Here is a 17,635-nt window from a genome sequence, read left to right on the forward strand (position 1 = left end):
CCTGCTGGCCAACTGTATTTAAAGCCAAAAGCAAACTCTTCCTTGCAGCATTTGTTTTTCTGTCTATATCACGGGCCAAAAGAAGCTACTGTATGACCCGAGACCTCTTTGTGCCTTAAAATTTATGTGAGCTTATTAATGGAGGCCAACCACTAATAATAAATGTGTGCCGCATGTATTGCGCCGCAGTTCATCTCCTCTGACAACACGGCTATGAATAATTTATACTTGTAGTTACCCTGAAATTTGTCGGGGTCATTAGCATTTTAATGAAAAAGATACAGCTGCCGTACTAAATCTTCACTTTGTTTTTTTCTTCTTCCCCCTCAGCTCAGACTGGCACTATGGGCAGGCGCTACCCGGGGGCTCACTATCGGCCAAGCAGCTCGTGTATGTATGCCATTGGTCTAATTTATTTGTTGCTTTATTGCTTTTGAAGGCTGCTAAGTTTATAAATTTTGATACAGTATTTATAAAGAATGCTGACATACTCTAATCGATGCCAGCGTTCCTGTGTGCATACCCAAATGGTAAGTATATTGATTTATCTTTAAATGGCAGAGGTGTTTTCTGGAACTTTAAAAAATGCCTTGTGGTATGACTTGACCAAGTCTGCTGCTCTGTGCTGTGTTTTGTGCTGTTTTGTGTTCAAGGTCTCCTACTTCATGTATTACAGGGTTCAAATTTTAGCTGCTATTTGTCTTCATTCCCATTCCAAGTTTTTAGTATCAGATAACTTCAAATTAACAAAGTACTTGAGTTTATCATGAAAGATCATTGTGTACTCTAGTTTTAATTGTTTACAGCTGCAACTAACGTCTCCAGTTCAGAATATTTGTATGCTTGTGTTCAACATTATTCCCGTTGTTTTTCCCTCTTAAGTGTATCCTATTGGATTATATTACATTATCTCTTACTGAAGGTTGTCATGTTGTCAGCTGTAAAAGTGTAAAGGCAACTCCTAAAATTTATCACCTGCACCTTCCGTTGAGTAAGCAGAAGCCTCTTATGCTAGTGCAGATGGCAGCCATCACGCTGTGGTGGTTCCACAGTGTAGACTGTGAAATGAGCTGACGTGACCTTCTCTGGACTATTGTGTGGGGTATCACCCTGACTCCAGAAGGCTGTTGCCATTTCTCATGCACTTTCTGTTGATCCCTCAGGCTGCTGAGGTGAGGCTGTGGTAGGCTAGCTTTTGCATTCCCTCCTCTTTTTGCTGTAGCAGGAGAACATGATTCCATGTGGCTTTTCTTGGTATCAAACCCAGCCTAAGAAGCTCTCACTTGTGTACTGTTCTTTCCGTTCCTCTAAAGACTTCTTTAAAAGCCTGGGTCACTTCAGGCATCTAGCTCCACACATGATTGTGTTGGCTGGTGAAAGTAGTAAACTGCCGTGAGAACTCACAGCTGCAGCAGAACAGGGGCTTCCTATGGTGGCTTTGCCACTAGAAGTGAGGAACTGCATAGTGAGGTCGTGTATGCAGAACTTGGCTCTGTGGGGTTTTCCCTAACCCCAAAGCTAAATCCTAGAAAGTAGTAAAGCGTGTTTACTCTCTGCTGAAGACTAGTCATAGCTGTCATGCAGATGTGTGTTAAAGTGGTGCATTAGAGTAAACTCAGATAGTACTTTTCCAAAGAGTTTGTCTTGGGTATTCATGTCTGGATATTGTCTATACTAGAATAGAGGTAATAAATGGTTGTCACCGTTTTGACTGATCTCTGGTGGTCACGTGCTGGAGTACAGAATTGAACTGATCTGTTCAAATCATTTGACACTAGCCTTTAAGTGTGTCCTCTTGGTGTACTGCAGGGCATGATATCCATGGCTCATTGTCTGGGCTTGAAGCTCAGAGCTTTAAAATGATCTAGTGTAGAGGCAGGCAGTGAAGTCTTCCCTTTCGTACTTATAGAGGACAAGTAATGGGCTTTAAATTTTTACCAGAAGAGCCTAGGATGTTTTTCTTGTTGTCTAGTTGAGTAGCTGCAGACAGTGAAGAAGTGGAATTGTTCACCTGTGGAAATAATGGGGGTCCCATCATCTCCTGGGGCCAAAAACTTGCATCAGAATTGGTTGGCACCAGAGCTCACTCTGTTTGAGGACAGAGATATCAAAACATCTACTTAATGACTGCTTTATGCTTTTGTTAAGCCAAGTTTTCCTTTTCCTTTTCCTTAACCTATCAGGGTTTCTAAGCCAGGAAACTGCCTTTATTCTTTTGGTTTTGTTACTGTATGATTTGTGCAACTTCCTGGTGCCTAACACAACAAGTGCTTTGGGCATCCAACAATAATGGCATTGAAGTAGCCCAGTCATTGGGAAATGTGGATCATAATGAAATCTCTGATAGCAGATTAGATCTCAGTGCTAGTGCTGGTAAAATACATCATTTTGCTTTTGTTTCCTTTGCATAAATAATGAGTAATTACGTAATCTTGGCTGTTGTATTTCACATTCACAGTTCTCGCAGTCTTAATGTTGTACCACTAAGGACTTGGTGCAGCCCTGAGCCTTAGTCCCTGACTTTTATCCTCTGTCTCTTCGTATGTGTACACCTAAATCAAGGCCATGAAGGGAAGAATTAGGTCTCTGTGGAGTATATTACTGCTTGGGTGGTGAGATAGTATTTCATCTCATTATGACATTGACTGGTTTGTTGAGTGGTGTCATAAATTTAATGAATCATAGAATCATAGAATGTCTGGGCTGGAAGGGACCTCCAAAGGTCATCTAGTCCAACCCCCTTGCCATAAGCAGGGACATCTCCAACTAGATCAAGCTACTCAGAGCCTCATCCAGCCTGATCTTGAATGTCTCCAGGGTTGGAGCCTCCACCACCTGTCTGGGCAACCTATTCTAGTGGTCTGTCACCCTCACTGAAGGATTTTATCCTAATGTCTAACCTAAATCTACCCTTTTCTAGCTTAAAGCCATTGCCCCTCATCCTGTCACTACAAACCCTTGTGAATAGTCCCTCCCCTGCTTTCTTGTAGGCCCCTCTCAGGTAATGGAAGGCTGCTAATGAGTGTAATAGTACATGACCTTAGGGGAATCATAAAAAGTTTTCTATCCAAGGAAACACATAATGGTTTAAATAGAAAACAGGTTTTTTGAAGACCAGTGCTAAGACATGTATTTGAAATACAGGTGCTGAAGATGTAAGAAATAACAGGGTGTTTAAAATGTAAAATTGAAAGCTGTGAATTTAAGAGATCTGTGCTAGTTTAGACTTCTAAAAAGTGTAATTAAAGAGCAATGATCTCCCTTGGTTCCTGACAATAAGTGAAGCAGTCTTGAGTGTATCCCTGGCTGTGTCTAGCACTTCTTGTCCTGGCTTAACACTCCCTTGTGTGATGTTTTGTTGGGGTTTATTTTTTCTTTTCTGTGCTTTTCTTGTGAAAAATAGGGACTAAGGATGTACTATCTCCAGCTATGAGAAGCTAGGTTTGGTAAACAGACTTCATGAGCTTCTCTTGAACTTTGTTTGGTTTTTTTTAATAGCTGCTCATAACACCCACTTTTCTTCGTTGTCTGCAGCAGCTCTCCTGAAAACATAATGCTGTTTGTTGTTTAGGTAGCCTCAAATTTTCTTCCATGCTAAAATGTTTTGTTTTGTTTTGTTTTTTCTGTGCACAGAGTAAAAGGAATTTGAATGTCTGGGGGAAAAAAAAGCTTTTTAATGGGTTGTCCATGCATATCCTGTCCCTAGCATCATAAAACTTCTTTTTGTTTTTAGTTGCAGTTTTTTGCATGATGAAATCTAAGCAAAGCATTTTGGAGAAAATTGAATTAATCTTGTGCCATTCTCCTGGCATTAAATGTTCAGAATTTAAAGGGTTAAAGAAAAATGATGATAAAATTGCATAGTTCTGTAGAGAGCTTTTTTTTTAAAAATAAAAGTCCTTTTTCAGAAGACATTGGAAGTGCGGAAACACATAAATTTTGTGTGTGGTAGATTTTGGTATGTGTTGACCTGTGGAGTGTGCCAGGGTGGAGGTGCAGCACCACAGTAGCACGTCAGCATTCACTGGGAGAAAGGGACCCGCTTGGGTCTGGAGCTCTGCAACCAGCCCTTACTGCCCACAGAAGACAAAGTCACATCTCCCACCCTTAAGGGGTCCTCTTGATTTGTGGCAAGCAGAGGTAGACTTTGTATTTCTTTTTGAACTACTAGGTACCTCATATGTAAAAGTGACTTAGACAGGGTCCACATTAAATGATTTATTGATACAATTTTGCCAATATAGTTATTAGAACTGATGGGAGTTTTATTTCAGAAACTTCTGTTGGAAGCAAACCTTTTGGGGGAAATGACATTTTGATTAAATGTTCATAAATCAAGGATGAGGATGAAATATCCCTTGTGGGAAGGGACTCCCCTGGACTATGGAAGAGGGAGGTTGGAGTCTTGGTTCTTCCTGACCGTTTCCTATGGTAGAGATGCTCTTGCAAATAAATTGAATTATTTGAGGGCAGAGAAAGCTGGGTTGATTTTATAAACTTAGGGTTTGATTTTCCTCCAGGAACACTCGGATTCCTGCTCTGTCTGTGTCTCTTCAGCTTCTACGTGAGTGCCAAGCTGTGACCTTCTTTGCACTGGGGCAGTCCCCTGCTGCTGGTCTTGCAAGGGAGCTGTTGGTCAGTGAAATTGCTGGAAAGTCTTAGCTTTGTCGTAGTGAAATAAAGAGGCAAATATGAGAATAGTAACATGATAAATAACAGCAAACCCCTAGCCCCCCCCCCAACTTCCATTTTTGCATTAATTGCTATTGATTACATTGCTGTCGTTAGCCCAAGGTGAGTTGGTGGTGTGAAAACATATTATGGAGTAGCTGTGTGGTTGGCTTCGAGCTGCTTCCAGAGTACTGGAAAACTCACCCAAAGAGGTGCCCTGATCCCCAAGGAAGAGCATATCTATCATGCAACTCTTGGTAGAAGCATCCCAGTAAAATCCTACATCTGCAAAGTCCTGCCCTTCATCTCCTGACCTTTTCTTCCTGGGGAAGGGTATCTTGGTGTAAACGAGACTCAAGGCTTGGCATTGCTCAGGTTGTGCTCAGGGGGAACAGTTTTATTGTCAAGTTGCTGAAAAGCTCCATATGCTGAGCCACTGAATCTCATCACTTAGCTGAGGAAAAAGTCAGGAACATGGATGATTCATGGAATGAAAATTACAGTAGCACCCACTGACACATACATTGCTCTCCCTGTTAAAGCCTCTCTTGTCTGGGTTTTTACTTTGCCTAGGAAGCTATGCAGAGACTTGCACAGCAGCTTCATCAAGGCCTCTTTGGTGATCCTGGTGAAGCTCCAAAACGTGTTCCCGTTTCCATGGATAGGAGCTGATGCGGAGCCTGCAGATACAAAGCTTTCTTTAGCAACTGTGTATTACTCTTGAATGCCTGTTGTTACTTCTGGTTTTACTTCTTAGCATAGTTAAATAGTATCCCTATCCTAGGACTTTGACATATCCATTTCTGCATTGTGGTAAAACCAGGATTTCTTCAGAGTGCTCTGAAGCTAAAGATTTCCTGGTGACTCCCCTTGGGGTTGTGCATGTTCATGGAGAACCACCGTGGTACTGGATTTGCATCCCGTGCTTGTCCCTTTTCATAGGAATCCCAGTTCCTTTGGTGTTTAAAGTGCCTTGTGAAGATCTATGAGCTTCTAGATAAAATAAAGGAGTAGATGATGTTGACTTGAAGATGTAGAAGGAAGTGTAGTACTTGAAGGAGTAGAAGATGAGTAGATGGTGTCAGGAGCTTAAGAATCCTTGTTGAAATTCAGGCCAATAATACTAGTAGGTTGTTCTTTTCCACTTGTGCAGTGTCTTCCACAGCCAAGTGTGCTGCTTGTGGAAACAGAGTCCACTTTTAGCCACATTTCAGTGTAATTAATATAAGTGCCAGTAAGTGCAGTTGCTTTTTTATGTTCTCCTTCCACTGTATTATGGATTGATCTGTTTAATTTATAGGGACCATAAAGCAAATATGATACTTTGATTTTATTTAGGAATATGTGGCTTCGTTTTATATATGAGCACCATGGGTAGAAGTTTCTCAGCGTAGTACAACAGCATTCTTAAGGAGCTGTACTTATAGCAGACCAAGATTAAAGTTATTTCTGTATTCTATTAATGTAATTACCCTGGGAGAGTTACTGTAGGGTATGGCCAGTTAAGTCATCTCTTGGCATTCTGTCAGCTTAAGCAGTACTGCAACACTTGGCTTATAAACTGTATGTTTTGAGGTGTTTCTGATTTGTCCCGTTAAAGTTTGGTTGAAGATGATATGTAGATTTGAGGCCAGTTTCAGCCTTCTAAGATGTAGCTCTTTGATAAAAGATAAAGTGATGAACCTTATTTTAGTTCAGCTTTTAATAGAAAAACAGACTAGAAATGTGGAGACCTTTTCTGGTTTGATGAGTCCTGTGCTCTGAAATAAACCCTGTTCCGTTACTAGGAGCAAGAGAGAAGTGGGTAGGATACCTGAATCCAACTTCTAAGACACTTTTAGCAGATGTAGTTAAAAGTGCACATATAATAACCTTATCTAGGTGAAATCCAGAATGTTTTTCATGTATCTTGAACAGAAACAATCTTATTAATATGCAAAACCATGCTATCCTCCCCTTGAGAGCCCTTCTAGTCTCCTTTGCGAAACCTGGCAGTCAATCTAGTGCTCCATTCTGTGACTAAGACTTGGACTTTATTTTTGCTCAAAGGTCTCAACTTATTGTTAGCAATTTGAAGTTATTTGCAAACACTTCTGAATTAATGAAATTAGATGTTTTTGTTCTTTATGTTGAGCCTTTTGATATGCACATAGCTTTATTCTTTATTTCTTGCCATGTAGAGTTGTAGAGAGTCTACTAAAAGATGATTTCCCATTTATTAAATTTTCAGATTTTCATCCCTAAAGCCCAGTACGGCACTAAGTACAATCTTACACTACCAAGAAAACTATTTTGGTGTACCATACTTTCAAATGCATTTTAAGATCTCAGCTCTGCGGCAGTGATGTCAGGTGGCTCAGAACTATTACTACCAGTCTGGGTAAATTGGGGGTAAAAACATTTCTGGATAACCTTGATAAGTGGTAAAACTTAAGGTAAACCTTAGAGTTAACTAGTCATAAATTTATTATACATAATTTCCATAATTCAGAGGGCAGAATAAATTGTAGCAGGTGAAATCATGATGTGAGGACATGAAAAGTTTAATTGCTAAACCATATTAATTTAAAAAGAAATGCTGAAATGTCTGCATTTAGTGCATGCAGTTAGTTGCTCTAGAAGTGGATTGTGCTCAGGGTACCCAGTGCTGTTTCTAGGCTTTGCAGGAACAGTCAAGTGTTTGCAAGCTGCAAATAGCAGGGCCACAGATAAGATGTGTGAGAGGTGGTAAATGATGAAATATTTTTTAATATTTTTTTTTTTTTCTTTTTGAACTTAACTCATCCATTGCATCTGAGAGGGGCTCAGTTAACATTTTTGCTCCATCTTGCTTAATAAAGCTATGACCTATGCTTAATCTCTTTCCTACTCTTGCTGCCTGTCAAAGAGCTTGGTGTTGGGCTAGTGCCATTATGAACAGTTGGAAAGCTAGTGCTGGACTCTGTGGGTTTCCTTAAGGAATTGATCATCTTTTGAGTGGTTCTGCTTCCTGATTTAGGAGCTGCTGAATGATCTAAGTGAAATTTGTGGGGCTGAAAAATCCCTGGTTTGAACTCAGTCTGAATCAATCTAAGTCATTTGACATACCAAATCTGTGGCTATTGATTCCTTTCTATTCCTCCATTAAGCCTATGGGTAGGCTGCCTGTCCTACAAAGCGTTTTAGTTACCTTTATTTTCCTGACACAGCTTGTCACCACTTTCTTTTTCATATGGTATTGTGCTTCATTTTTGGTAATTCATATCAGGTTTGATTACACATTGTTTACCTTCAGCCTTGGTAAGAGTTATTTTTGGATGGCACTTGAGATTGAAGTTGGAGGATGTGGAAGACCAAGTCCTTCTTGCTTTATTGGTTATCTTGGTTGCTGAAATTTTATTTCCAATTTCTGAGTTTGTGTCCAGTGTAAGAGAGAATGAAGTTCATGCTTGTGCCCTATATTAGCATATGCATTTAAAGCAGAGCTTTTGTAATTTTCAAGTAAGTCTGAGGTGTAATCTTTATTGTAAAGATTGAGTAATTTATATATCAATCAAAAAAGAAGAATATTAAGACTCGGGAGTTTAATTTACACCACAGGATTAGGAAAAAATGGCTGAGGTTTACTTAGCAAATATCACAGTGAATGTATAGATCCGATGACAAGAAGGGCTTATTATCTGTGCTTGCAAGTAGCCAATAGATAAAAGGCACTCCATCTTTTTGCCATGACAACACTGCTTTTGCTTGCCAGACTGTTCCATTCTACACAGGAGGGGATATCTAATTAAAGGGAGAAAATTGAATTTGGAAAAGTCTTAGTATGCCATCTTGTCTCTTCCCTTGCTAAATGCAGGATTAGTCATGATTGCATGTCATGGTTATGCCTCATATAAATGGAAGAATTGCTCTTTATTTCTCCAAGAGATCACTTGATTATTCTAAGAATACTATAGTAGCATAAGGTGACCCAGGTCGTCTGCAACACAGTTTCAGTCAGATAGATATACACTGATTATTTAGATGTACCTATCTTAATAAAATTTTAAGTAAAGGAACAGTGGATTTAGCCTGTTTCTTTTTGTAATTTTTTACTGTTTTTCTTTTTTAGCTGTTAGAATCTGATTTTGAGAGGCATCTTTTCTCTGAATTTTTGCTGCATGAGGAATTTGGCTGTGTGGGAAGGGGGGTGGAAAAAATGGCAAATGAGAAGCATATTCCACATGAGTGCCAGAACTCATTGCAGGATCTGAAGTTGTTTTTTCCTTAATTACATTATTTAAAGACAAATCAGTATTATGGATTTCTGTTAATAAGAGCATCACTAGAATAGAGACAGCACTGCTGCTAGGCTGTTGCAGTTGGTTGGCAGCATGATTTGCTCTAAAAGGAAAAATGTCATTATTGTGGCAGCAAGGGCTGGCAGGTTGCCACTTGGGAATGGAGGAGCCAAGACAGAAAGCTGGTTACCAGATAGTGATTTCAGTAGGACTAGGTGAAGCAGAAATAACTGGCAATGGGAGAAGCTGCATTTAGCAAGCAGGCTGAAGTGATGATTCTGTTCTGTTGTGAGGACAGAGCCAGGATGCATTGGAGAGGGCAGCAATGATTCCCTGCTTGGGCAGGGGGACTGGACTAGATGATCTTGAGAGGTCCTTCCCATCCTCAGCAACTCCTGAGGTTTGTGTGGAGGAGCCTGCAGGTGGGTTTGAGAGTGCACCTGCAAGTTACTTTGCAGCCCTCTCTTTCCTGCTCTTGTGTTCCTAAAACTGCTCTGCCCACCATCAGAATTTGCTTCCCTGGCTTTGCTGAGCTTCTCTCTCCAGCTTCTAAGCTCAGTCCTGCAGGGATGTCCTTGCTGGAGGGAGCAGTGAGAAGAAAAACACTGGCTGTAGGACCATCATTGGTTGCTCTGGTCTACCACAGCAATTCATTCTGGTGTTTTCCTTTCTTTTGCCTTCTGAAAGTGTTTAATGTCTCCTGGAATTTGTGTAGATACATAGACAAGGAGCAGCACAATGATACTTGACATTAAGAAAGCTTCTAGTCTCAGTTCTGACTTCAGCTATGTTAATGTAAATCTAGACTTTATTAGGATGCTTTTGGCTGACATCTGTTTAACTATTACATTTAACTGGTCCTAGCTGAAGAATGAGTGCAAGTGTGAGAAGACAGTGTGTTAGCATACTTAATTAAGAATTAATGTTTTAACATTGAAATTCACCCTTTGAAGTGGAGGGAGCTAGCTAGTGTGGAGTTGCAGGACCCGAGGCTGTAGCCCCATGGCATGAGTTCATCGTTAAATGTGTTGTGCTCAACAGACAGCCTCGCAGAAGGGAAATCTGCCTTATGAAAAGGTTTGTATAATATCTTTTCTGTCTTTCCTAGATACAGCAGCAGAAACGGTCATAGGTACATAGAATTAAGGTTGGAAGAGGCCTCTAAGATCAGCAAGTCCAACCGTCAACCCAACACTACCATGGCCATAGAAATACCTTGTCTCCCAGTATGTGTGTCATTCACATCCAAACCAGAGACTTTACTTTTGAGATGGCCAGGAAAGGTCCTGTACAGTAGCTTGCTGCCTGGCTTTCTTTTTATGATTCCCTCCTGTGGGGTCAACCCTGCCGACTGTGCTTCTTAGTTTCATTGCCGGATCTCATCCTGCAAATTTTCATTTCAACATGCCTTACTGCTGTGATTATTTTTACCAGTGCTGCTGGAGTTTCTTGAGTAAGCTGTAGTTGGGTGACTGGGGAAAAAAAAAAAAAACAGATTTGCTAATGTCATGAGGGTTTTGATACAGTATGTTGATTAAAATTGGAGAATATTGTTGAACCTGTGCTTAAAGTAAAACATAAAGAGAAATGTCATAGTTACTTTTAATTGCTTGTTCTCTTTGCTGTAGACTAGCCTCTCTCATACTTTAATGACTGTCAAAAGCTCTAAAGATCCTCACTGTAACATTCTGTTACATTTGTTTAGAATGCTTAATGTCTCTCAGGAGCTTCTGAAATGTAGTACTTTTATTTTGTGTTTTCCTTTGGTTTTAATTCTCAAATGATCCCTCTTTTCAGATTTCAAATTATAATCTATTTCCTGATGCATTGCTGACGCCCTGTGAACCATGTCAGAAGTACTTCCAGGTCAGATGCCCTTTCAAAGATTATGCTATGCAAATATGTGAAACTTTACTCTTCTTTTCCTTTTTCTTCTTCCCAGGCCCATATATTGCTTTCATTTTGTACTTACACATGAAAAAGAGCAAGCATTTTGTTTTAAGCAGTGTCTTTTTGAATGAACTCTCTATTCAGCTTTTAAAAAACTGTTCCTATAGACAATAGAATGCAAAAAAAGTCTTATTAGAGGTGAAGACACGTTGTCATGCACTATTTTCTGCATGCAATGGCATTTTCTCTCTCCTCCTAGCCCTGTAAGGTTTGTGACAAGATTGAAAAACATCAATACAAGTCATTCGAGTAACAGTATTATTTCTATTATTATGATGCTTAGAAAACTGGGACTGCTTTGTGTTAAACATGTAATAGTGGTGAAAATATATTAATCCATATCTGCAGGTATGTTTCTAAATGTTAGAAGTATGCAGTTGAGACAGTAATTTGTTTTTAAAAGTAAGCAAGCTGAAACATTAATGAATTGCTGTGACAGATCTCCTACCTACTTAGCTGCTGTCTTTAAGCACTGACATTTTAATAATATTAATCCCAGTAATGATAATGTTCTAATTGTTCTTAGTTTTTCACCAGAGACTAGTATTTTTTTAATTACCATAACCCTGTTTTGACTCGTAACTTACCGCTGTTCCCTGCTTTAGCTGAGATCAGCTCGGTGCTCCCTGGTCTGCTTGTCCACGTGTTTGCTTTCAGCAGAAGGCAGAAGAGCTGGGAACAGGGTGCCCTGTGCCAGTGGCATTGTCCTGGCTGGTGGGGCCAGGGCCTGCCTGCAGCAGGGTGCCTGGGTGCGGGAGCCCTGGCACGGGAGTCTGGGTTAGCTGGGTGTTGGTTTGGGGGGAGGGAGGGAGGACAGGGCTGGTGGGAGAGGCAAAAGCAAAGGTACGGGAAGTCAGCGATTGGAATTTTGCCTTGAAGTAAGGGGCACGGGAAGAAGTTGCATTTCCTTGGAGCTTTTAATGAGAAAGTTGGGATATTTCCCAGTTCCTCTGGGAAAAGCGATGTGTTTCAAGCACCACTGTGTCCTGTATGAAGGAGGAGCCATGGGTGATTGCTCTTCATTGTGCACCACTACACAGTCTGGGGTTTTTTCCTCATGCGTTTAAGCATTTCCTTGTGTTCAAAAGTTTTCCAGCACTTTAATTAGTCTTGGTCTGGTAGCAACATCTGCCCTTGAGATTCAAGACCTGCCCCTTCCCATCTGTATTTCTTATTCTCTTTTTGCCTCATTTATTGCTTTCCTTTTTGCCACTTTTCTGTGTGTTTCTGAGGGCAGAGGGACGGCGGTTTCAGGTATCCCCAACTTGCACTACTGTTTGTGTGTTCATTGATCATTTGGTCGTGATTATTTAATCAACGGATCATTTGAGAGGAGATCAGAAGGGAAGATAGTGTATAGTGAAAGGTTCATTTTGACATTTTTCTGCTTCTGATCATACACCAACCCAACTTAGCACCCAACCTACAAACACTGCTTGAGTTACAAAGACTTGTGGAGGCTTTGACTCAGTCGTTGATCGGTGTGCTAATGTTCATCATAAATCCATGGGGGAGCTTAATCAAGCAGATTAGTGAAACATAATACATTTTGTTTCAACATTTCTATGTGCTTCTTAAACTATTTTTGATAAGTGAAATGCTAACAGTAGGAGACCAGCTAAATATAATCTGACGGGCAGACAGTTAAGCTTTATTTAGGAAGATTACTTTTTAAGAATTTTTTTCAGTGGTAAAAATAATGGCAAACGTTGCAAGAAGCAGATCAATTTTAACACAGAACAAGAATAAATTTCAGTCTTGTTCTAGATTGTGGCAATTCTATGTATTGATGGAAAAAGTGCATGTTTGTTTTAGCTTGCAGAAGCATAAAGTAAAATATTATCTAGTGAAATCCATAGATACTGTGCAATGCTGTAAGTCCTAAAGGTCAGGCAGTGAGTGAAAATTATTCTTCCAGGTTTTCAGACTTTTAACTGATTGATTCAGCAAAAAATATAAAACAGCCAGTTCATAAACACAAGCCATTTCATCGTTTTAGATTAAAACACTCACTTTGGCACCATTGTATAGGATCAGATATGACCTTGCTCACGTTAGACTTGCTTGGTTTTAGGCAAGATACAGAAAGCAACATTTGTTGATGTGTTTATGTGAGATGTACATTTTTGAAGTTCCTTTAAATTATGTGATGGTCGTGCTTTAGAAGTCTTTTGTGGCTAAAGCTGAAATTGTCTATAGGATGTTTGTCAACTTTTACCTAAGCTGATGGTATTTTGCACAGCGTGTGTGGGGTGATGGGTCGTCTGAAGAATTTGCGGTTGATCTAGACTGACTGACTGGGGCTTGAGGATATGACACACATGAAAATTTGTCAAATTTAGTTTAAATTCCATTTTGAACAAGTTTTAGAAGTTCTAGGTGGGTGATTCAGAGAACAGAGTATACTTGGTCTGCTTAGTTTTAAATGAGCTTGAGTGATAGTTGGAAGTGTGAAGCTTAGCAGCACATTAGAGATGAGGCAACACTGTCAAATGTGTGTGCGTTTGGGTAACATTGGGAAGTGGTCCTTTTCACTCTGTTTATATGTTTTTTTTAAACCCATCTATTTAATCTCTTGTAAATTTGTACAGCAGTCAGTTCCATCATATATCAAATACACAAGGATGCAGCAGAACTAAGCTGGAATGATCTGTCATCGGCTAGCTCAAATTACAGCTTTTCATTCCTGGATAAGCCCCAGACATGTTTTTATGTGCAATAGAAGCAGTCAGTGGTATCTGAGAATTCAGAATAACAGAAAGGGTGTTTCATGCTGTGGCAGATTGGAGTGATTTATTAATTGGCCTCTAATTTGGCTACCAGGTGTCAAACAACAGCGACTACTACAGTATGTAAATTGAGGTGTTCATGGAGTATTTGTGCAGATTAGTGGGAGCCATAAATAAACGGTACAGGAACAAATTATAGGCTTCTTAAAAGATGCATTTAAAAAATAATTTTTCATAGTCTAAAAATTGTTCCCTCAATAAACTTCGTATTTTTTCAAAATGTGCGGCTGGCTAACAAAAATCAGAAAATTGTCTACAAGTAAACCAAGGAATGGCTTTATGTAACGGTCGAGTATGCGTACTCTGCCCTGGGATATATGTTTTTATCCTTGAGTTTGAACTTTGTGAGCTGTAGAAATGGTGAGCCATCTTCATCTCTGGAGCATCCCTTTTTTAAAGGTTGATTGAATTAGAACAGGATATTTTGTCAAGGGGTTCTCCCCTCCCTTCCCAATCAAATTCACCTTTGTGTAATAATCTGCTTCCTGTATTCCCTACCTCTATTTCCCCCCTCAAAATAACAGGGGGTGAGGGGAGTGATATGCAGGGAAAGGGGAGAGAAAGAGAGGCAAAGAGCAGAGGAAAGGTGTAAAGAGGCAACAGCTTCTTAACTGGCCAGTTGGGTTTTAAATTAACAATACTTGAGTGCTACACTAGATGAAAAAGGAGCAGCATCTGCCTGCAGTCTGCTTAGATATTTCTCCTATTTTTTGTTCCTTGTGCTGAGCGCTTGAGGAGTTCTTCCTCTCCTCATCAGGGGCAGAAGTGAAATGCTAAAATGAAATTATGGGTTAGGATGACTTCTGGACTTCAAAACATTTGCAAAGGAGAGGTACTCTCCTGTCTCCAAGTCTGCCTGCAACAGAATCAGACATGAAAAAACTGCCCTAAAACTGCCTTGTACAAGGTCAGACTTCCTGCTTTTTGTCAGCTTGACGATCTCTCTCTAAATTTTCTGCCCGTGTGTTTTTCTTATTTAATAAGCTAAGCTTTTGTCTGTTTTCTTCACCCGCTTAGGCTGTGGTAAAACAGTTATGTCAAACACCACACCCCTTCACCAGAAGCCCTAGCAGAAAGGTGCGTGCAAGGACCGTGTGTGACAAGTGTCTCTGTTGCCTTTGCAGTGGACTCCGGCGTGGAGGCGCTGGCGGTGTTTATGGCCAGCGGCAGCACCACGGACGTTGTGAACCGCAACAGCCCCGCCACCCCCCCCAACACCCTGAACCTGCGCTCCTCCCACAACGAGCTCCTCAATGCAGAGATCAGGCACACAGAGGCCAAGAACAGCACTCCTCCAAAATGCAGGAAAAAATACGCCCTGACTAACATTCAGACAGCCATGGGTCTTTCTGATCCGGCAGCGCAGCCCCTTCTGGGCAACGGCTCTGCAAATATAAAGCTGGTGAAGAATGGAGAAAACCAGCTCAGGAAAGCTGCAGAGCAAGGACAGCAGGATCCCAACAAAAACCTCACTACCACTGCGGGCATAAACGTAACTTCTGAGAAGTTTGAAGGCAAAGAGCCGATCCCGCAGGATTCCTCTGGCTGTGAAATATTGCCCTCGCAGCCAAGGAGGACCAAGAGCTTCCTGAATTACTATGCGGATCTAGAGACGTCTGCCAGAGAGCTGGAGCAGAGTTTTGTTGCGATGGAAGACAAATCTGCACACAGCAACGGCCAGGCTTCTACTGTTGTTGTCAATGGGGAGGTCCTGCCCCGGAAACAGAACAAGCTGTCCAGCCCAGAGGATGGCCAAGTCGCTACGGTGTCGTCAAGTCCCGAGACTAAGAAAGACCACCCAAAAACTGGGGCCAAAACAGATTGCGCCCTCCATAGGATTCAGAACCTGGCCCCGAGCGATGAGGACTCCAGCTGGACTACGCTGTCCCAGGACAGTGCCTCACCAAGCTCACCTGATGAAACGGGTACGTAAGTAAATACTGCTCATGGGCACTGCTTTTAGAAATATGTTTTTTAACTCCTCAGCTGGTGGCTGGAAGGAGGGTGGTGGCATGGTGGTACTTTTAGTGGGGAAGTGAATTGCATTGAAACACAAGCAGTGGGCTTGCACGCAGCTTCTTGTCCACTTGGGAATGCTTGGCAGCCTCCCACTTGATCATGGCAGCTTTGCTGCTGCTTTAGGGAATTGTATAAATAATTGCTCTTCAGTAATCAGTGGGTGGATGTTGTGAGAAGTACCTGGTGGTCTGGAGATGCTGAAGTATTGATAACTGCCTACACACAACAAACAAACTTTCTGAGCAATGATTTTTAGGTTCGGCAAAGATTTTTGCATTTCTAATTTAAATCTTTGTGAATGTCCCTCCTGTAATTTGATGATATTCTTTTATTAAAATGTCTGCCCGAACCTTGGCTCATTTAATATCAGTTTTGTTTTCTTTACTTTTATGGAACAGCAGTTCCATACAGTTAATCAGAAGCTGAAACCATGACATTTCATGTTTTGGAAGCCTGGGCTCATGGATTATTTGAACAGTAATAATGACTTCTTCACTGGCCCTGTTGTGATTTACAACGTTATTTCTGCATTATTTTAAAAACTCCACAGATCTTATTTACTCTATTATCTCTAAGCCAGTATATAAAGGCATAGCTTTGCCAAAATGAGAGGAGGTAATCAGATTCTTGAGGGTGACGTGGGACTAAAGAAGTTCATCATACATTGTTTCTATTTTAATTGATTTCAGTATTACAGCACAGAGGGTATATACTCTTTGGAGACCACCATGGTCCAAATCCACAGCTGCATTATCGCACCCTAGAGTATTGAGAGATCTGGCTGATGTTGTCACTCTACCCCTCTCCCATCATTTTTGCTAAATCTGGCAGATGGGGAGCCTGAGGACTGAAGGAAAGACAGTGTCACTCCAGTCTTCAAAAATGGCAGGAAGGAGGATCCAGGAAACTATAGGCCAGTCAGCCTCACCTCCATCCCGGGAGAAATCATGGAGTGGCTCATTCTGGAGGTCATCTCTGAGCACGTGGAGGAGAAGGTTATCAGGACTGGTCAGCATGGATTTACCCAGGGGAAATCATGCTTGACTAATCTGGTAGCATTCTACAATGTGGTGACTGAATGGGTAGATGCAGGGAGACCAGCTGATGTAGTCTACCTTGACCTTAGCACAGTGTTTGATACAGTTCCCTGTAACATCGCCCTAAGCAAGCTCTGGAAATATGAGCTAGAGGAACAGGCAGTGAGGTGGGTCAAGAACTGGCTGCACAATAGGTGCACAATGGGTGGTGATCAATGTGCCAAGTCCAGCTGGAGACCTGCAACTAGTGGAGTCCCTGAGGGATCAGTGCTGGGTCCAGTCATGTTCAACATCTTCATTAACGACCTGGATGATGGTATAGAGTGTCTTCTCAGCAAGTTTGCTGATGACACAAAACTGGGAGGTTTGGCTGACACACCAGAAGGCTGTGCAACCATTCAGTGAGATTTGGACAGACTGGAGAGCTGGGCCAAGAGGAACCTAATGAGGTTCAACAAGAATAAATGCAGAGTCCTTCACCTGGGCAGGAGTAATAAAATGCACCAGTACAGGTTAGGAGGTGATCTGCTAGAGAGCAGCTCTGTGGAGAGGGACCTTGGAGTCCTGGTGGACAACAAGTTGTCCATGGGACAGCAGTGTGCCCTTGTGGCCAGGAAGGCCAATGGTCTCCTGAGGTGCATTAAGAAAAGTGTGTCCAGCAGAACAAGGGAGGTCCTGCTCCCCCTCTACTTTGCCCTGGTGAGACCTCACTTGGAGTATTGTGTCCAGTTCTGGGCTCCCCATTTCAAGAGGGACAGAGATCTACTGGAGAGTGTCCAGCGACGGGGTACAAGGATGATTGGGAGACTGGAACGGCTGCTGTATGAGGAGAGGCTGAGAGACTTGAGGCCTTTTAGTCTGGAGAAGACTTAGGGGAATCTAATTAATGTGTATAAATATATGAGGGCTG

At 41.4% G+C, this 17,635-nt stretch overlaps 1 protein-coding gene across 1 annotated transcript; it reads left to right on the plus strand.

Annotated features, from left to right (window-relative positions):
- Positions 1 to 335: 335 nt before the first annotated feature.
- LOC103777268 (amyloid beta A4 precursor protein-binding family B member 2-like) lies at positions 336 to 15,594 on the plus strand (the record flags this gene model as incomplete). The annotated part of the gene is made up of 3 exons (XM_008944817.1): positions 336 to 390; positions 10,728 to 10,796; positions 14,794 to 15,594. Coding segments are annotated over exons 2-3 (820 nt in total), but the record flags the coding sequence as incomplete, so codon positions are not given.
- Positions 15,595 to 17,635: the final 2,041 nt, after the last annotated feature.

This window comes from Merops nubicus, unplaced genomic scaffold, assembly GCF_000691845.1.
Source record: "Merops nubicus isolate BGI_N331 unplaced genomic scaffold, ASM69184v1 scaffold17117, whole genome shotgun sequence".
NCBI lineage: Eukaryota > Metazoa > Chordata > Aves > Coraciiformes > Meropidae > Merops > Merops nubicus.